Here is a 5,091-nt window from a genome sequence, read left to right as displayed (position 1 = left end):
ATTTTGTCACCTCCAACCAAAAACATTTCAAGCATGATCAGACATCTTGCTGGAAACTCCTTATGAAAACAGAACACAAACAGAACAGAGAATTCCACATATAGATACAGGCTTTCCTCATATGTCAAAGCTGGGATTTCCTCATCTCTGGACATAGCAAGCCCTACAAGTATTCATAGAGGGCCACTAGGGATCAAGACAACGACGACAATATAAGTCAACAGTGCAACCATTATCCACGTAGTCCACTCAGAAAGCATGGTAAACCAATACGCAACAAGCACGACTATCAAAGCCAAGTACCCCTGCGTGAAAATAATCAGGACATTGCCAATAAATACGGACCCCATTATAGAAAAATTAAACTGACTTCCCCAAATGCGATTCAGTCAATGGAAATTGACAACAACGATGAATATGCAGATGACATAGGCAACACTATTCTCACAATTTCTTCTCCAAATCCATCCAAGATGCCCACACATTAAAACTCGAGAAACTCTACGCAATCAGCATGAAATAAAATAATTAAATCTGTACAGAGATGCATCTGACATGTAACTGATTCGACAACTCCCAGCCATACAAAACACAGAGTCATAACACGACACACTAGCTGCAAACTGGAGCACAAACACAGAGAAACAAACCAGATCATGGGAAAACCATTGATCTATCCTTTTGTCTTGACTAACTCTGGTACACTCGACATCCAAGATCTTCACCATCGGCTCTGATACCATGATAAAAACAGAAATGCAGAGGGAAAGAGACAGGCTCTACTGAATATAGGCCCTTACAATTGAACTTATAAGAAGATACATAGAAGACTCTGGATAAGAGTTAGTTACAAAATTAATGATGGGCAGTTGAAAGAGTGCAACACAAGAATCATGTGGACTGAAGCCTCTAGAAGTCAATCGATGCGTAGTCGGCTGGAAACACAGTTTTGTTGGTAGGTGACGGCATGGGCAATAGTATTAGAGGATAATTAATTTATCTGCCATGATTGTCTGAAAAATATGAAATTACTTAGCTCTTGCTTTCGGACTTGCACTAATAATTTTTGAGGTTCTAATAACTCTGATTCATCTTCCACTTAACAAGAAATACAACATTTCTTAGAGAGATTCCAAGTTGGAGATGCCGCTGATTGACTCTATTGCATTTGGAGGAAGCCGAAGGGGATATCCAATGTCACAATTTAGTCGAAACTTTTCAAAAGATTGAATGCTCTCCATGGTGACATCATATTTGAATAAAATCTGAATTAGGAACTGCCATTTATGCCTTTCCTCAGGTTCTACATTTCTGTCAACATAATGCTCAACAATAGTTTTGAATGAGGGGTTCTCGTCATTTACAGTGTCATCCTTTATAGACACAAGCTTCTTCCAATCCTGCGAGATACACAAGGCATATAAAGAGATCAGTAAGAGTTAAGAATCCATTAATTCAAACATGAATAAAAGACAAGAAAGAAAGCTACCTTCGTAATACAGTTGACATTGTCTTTCCATTGCCAGCAACAGAAGGTCCATACAAGTAACTGAACCTGCCATCCTGATAAGTTTTTCCCTTGCTTGCTTATAAGAAAAATGTTCCACGCTAGACGGTGGTATAGAAGGAATCTTTTCCATTCCCGAGGAAGCTGTGGGTCATCTGTTGTTTGTGTGCTCAAGAAAGCTATCGCTCGCCGTTCTTCATGGCTATATCTTCGCATTACCAACTGGCGACTATTTACTATTGTGCTTTTCAGTTTCGACCTCCTCATATCCCGATCTGATGAAACGTTAAAACAAGAATGTGAGTCAATTTTGAGTGTTTTTAAATCTAAAAATTCAAAACTAAATGTGTGATTTAAGCCGTCTATTAAAACCTCTCTAATGATTATTTAATCATATCGAGATAATTATAATTATTATGTGAAACTCTTGGAGAAACTTCTTCTAACAGTAATACCTGACTTATTCCATCCGTAAAGCCTACTCCTCAATGCTCTAAAACAATTGAGTAATTTAAAAATTACCGTCCGCTTCTCTAGGCCACTTTGCGGACGGTTTTGTAGTGGGTATTTTACATCACTGGGTTGAGCATCTGCATTACCAGAAAATGTTTCCTTTAAATAAAACTGAAACAAATCAAATGGACAAGTTATCTTCTATAAGAGATAGATTGTAATTTGAGAACCTGATAAAGATCCTGGGACGCTTTGTGGATGGTTTTGTAGAAGGTTTTCATGAGGGTTTTCTACATCACTGGGTTGAGCATCTGCATCTATCAGAAAATGATTTATTTTATTCAAATCAAAGCAAAAGAATTGAAATAGCCTTGTCCTTTTAAGGGATTGATTATAATTTGACAACCTAGTAAAGAATCTGGGCCGGTTTGTGGATAGTTTTGTGGAAGGTTTTCTTGATCACTGAACTGACCATCTGCATCAACCAGAAAATGTAGGTTTTCTGGATCATTCAGTTGAGCACCTGCATCAATGACATTTTGTTTTACTTTTGTAAAGTAACATAATTGAAATGAATCATATTGTTATTTCAAGGATGGATTGTAATTTTTCGCAACCTGGTGAAGGTCGTGAGCTCCCCTCTGTCACGTCATTGCCAATTTCCTTGATCTCCTCTCCCAACTGCTGATTTAGAAACTCTTTTCTTTCATCATTGCCAAGATGTGGCAAGGCCAAGGTTAGCTGAATTATCTTGCGTAAATATTTCTCCGCCAAATTATCCGCATCAACCTCATTTGAATTATTATTGTCTTGATATTGGTTTTGATAATTATTTGCTATTGCTCTTGAGATCATTTTTTTGTCCATTCCAAGAATCACGTTGATGTCGCAAACCGCTAAGACCAAATTAACTGCAGAGAGTACCTGGTAATACGATTTACCAAAAGCTTATAATTATAGTGATGTCCAGCGTTTACCGCCATATTAAAGGGTTCAAGCATAAAACTGATTCAAATTATAAATACCTTTAAAATGACGGTGTCTTCGCACCTATCTAAATCGTCAACAAAGACAATCATGCGAAGATCATTTTTGGAAGGCGGATGTGACTTCGGAATGGACGTGCCTTTGACAGTGTCACCCCATAGCCAATTGCCAGCAAGGAATTTCCAAAGCAAAGAAGGTTTTTCACAAATTTGTTCTTTTAAGAATTTGATGTCAGATATGACTTGATGCTGATAACCGAGATTTGTGCTATGGTCAGGCAGATGAATATATTTCATAACTTGAACAGTGACAGGTTTAAAAACAGAAAGCAACTGTCTCATTACAGTCCAAAAAATTACTACTAGAGTTATAGCTATCGATCCATATTTTAAGCCTTCGAGATCACTGTGCTTTGATCTTCTTAACAACATCCAGACTGTCCAAGTAGCCAAACCCGAAAGAAAAAGAGCAAGGATGCACGGCAAAAGAAATTGTAGAAGTATTTCGCCTCCTCGTTCATTCTTTGTGTATCGCCAGCGAGACCTAATTCTCTGGGACTCTGTCATTGATTCTTCCATCGCCTTTGTTATTGTAACAGCCAAGCCTGCCCACGCTTCTAACTCATTCCGGTAATGCCATGCGTTATAGCGAACAGTTAGAACATTAGGAATCTTGTGCAGGTTGGCACTTGAATCTAACGTTTTATCCTTCAAACCAAATTGAGACATGTGAAACAATGAGGCCTGAAATTATTAGGTTACTTGTAAGGAAACCCACAAAGCTAGGAAAAACTCACCATCTCACCGCGTTCCATGAGTGCTAATGATTTATAAACTTGGTGGTATTTGTCTTGATAATTGTCAAGAAAATAGACAAGTGGATCACCAACAATCTGTTGTGCAGGTGCAAAAGCTTTAGAGGATTCATGATGGTTAATGCTCTATTATTACTCTTTCACCAGTGTTGATTTAATGTATTGCTTCATATCATGTACTCACGTTATCTGTTCTAGTGGCTGCCAATAAAGCTTTCACTCCATCCCTAACTTTATTGTATTTTTTTCTATCTTTCCGAGTTAGCTTGAACTGTTGTGGAAAATCCTCGATTGGTAGAATATTTGGAAACGCTTGCTGAGCTGCCGCTTGTATCAAAATCATTTCAGTCTGTCGTTTGTGTAAATTGTTAATGTTTCATGAATCTCATCAACATTATATGAAGAGAAAATATGTGAAAGCACTTAGAAAAAAGGTATAGAAAACGTACCTGCAACATTAAACTGGATTTGCCAATTCCCCATTCACCTGAGATGCCCACAGTCACAGGTGACTTAACATATGGATTTAGAAAAAGTGCAGCCAGGCCCTCTGCAAAAACTCTTCTTCCTGGCACAGTGCAAATCACATTTACGATGAGGTATATAAGTTTTAAGGAAATATCTTAACTCTTATTATTGCGCAGAAGAACCATTTTACTATAGGCCAAAAGTATCTTTCAATTAATACGGAATTTTAACAACCTAAAAACTGGATTTTGAAGTGGAGGAGGATCTCACTAAAATTAATAGGTAACTTGACTAAAAGGTTGGCTCTCTACATCTTGAACGGAGTTCTACCTCGATCACAAGATTGATTTTTTAACATTTGGAACCGAGCTCCACTTACATCTTGAACTGAGAGATTGAATTTACATTGATGCAATAGTTACATACCAACGCTATCGTGGATAGTTGGTTGGTCTGGGTCCCCTTCTATTACATTCTTTACATGCACACCTCCAAGCTTAAGAGCTGTCAGAACTGCCACGTTTCAAAAGTAGGCCATTAGTGTACGCGCATGTGACAGCTAATGAGGCAACTTTGAATGAACAACAAACGGTAAGCTTTGTTTTGTTCCATTTTTACAGATAACAGCTAATGAGGGCATCTGTGTTTTAATTTTAATTTTTAATATATTTGTTTGTGTTTATATTCTCTATTAACAACATGTAATCATGAAGAAAAATAATTTCACACAATTTTTTTCAATAGTAGATTTTCTATTTATTCAAATGAATTATAAAACCTTCTTTATTTCAAGATCAAGGATCAGCTGATTATAAAGATCATATAAACTCATTGACAAATTGCCTCAATATATATAGAGGTC

At 37.2% G+C, this 5,091-nt stretch overlaps 1 protein-coding gene across 5 annotated transcripts; it reads right to left on the bottom strand.

Moving 5' to 3' along the window:
- Positions 1-787: 787 nt before the first annotated feature.
- LOC131068552 (uncharacterized) lies at positions 788-4,813 on the bottom strand. Of its 5 annotated transcripts, none has more exons than XM_058003760.2 (11): positions 4,656-4,761; positions 4,211-4,329; positions 3,946-4,110; positions 3,744-3,839; positions 2,986-3,654; positions 2,578-2,884; positions 2,367-2,483; positions 2,191-2,277; positions 1,963-2,097; positions 1,490-1,782; positions 788-1,400 (listed from the first exon to the last, which is right to left on the bottom strand). In XM_058003760.2, the coding sequence occupies exons 2-11, from the start codon at positions 4,217-4,219 to the stop codon at positions 1,122-1,124; spliced, it is 2,157 nt and encodes a 718-aa protein (XP_057859743.2). In that variant the 5' UTR covers positions 4,220-4,329; positions 4,656-4,761; the 3' UTR covers positions 788-1,121. The 5 variants fall into 5 exon arrangements, with proteins under 5 accessions (XP_057859743.2, XP_059075645.1, XP_059075647.1 ...); XM_059219662.1 differs by having other exon boundaries at positions 2,191-2,271; XM_059219665.1 differs by lacking the exon at positions 788-1,400 and having other exon boundaries at positions 1,639-1,782; positions 2,030-2,097; positions 4,656-4,813.
- Between the last annotated feature and the right edge of the window lie 278 nt (positions 4,814-5,091).

This window comes from Cryptomeria japonica, chromosome 4 (genome assembly GCF_030272615.1).
Source record: "Cryptomeria japonica chromosome 4, Sugi_1.0, whole genome shotgun sequence".
In the NCBI taxonomy this organism is placed as follows: domain Eukaryota; kingdom Viridiplantae; phylum Streptophyta; class Pinopsida; order Cupressales; family Cupressaceae; genus Cryptomeria; species Cryptomeria japonica.
The sequence above is the reverse complement of the archived record's forward strand: the minus strand, read 5'-3'. Positions and strand labels throughout refer to the sequence as shown.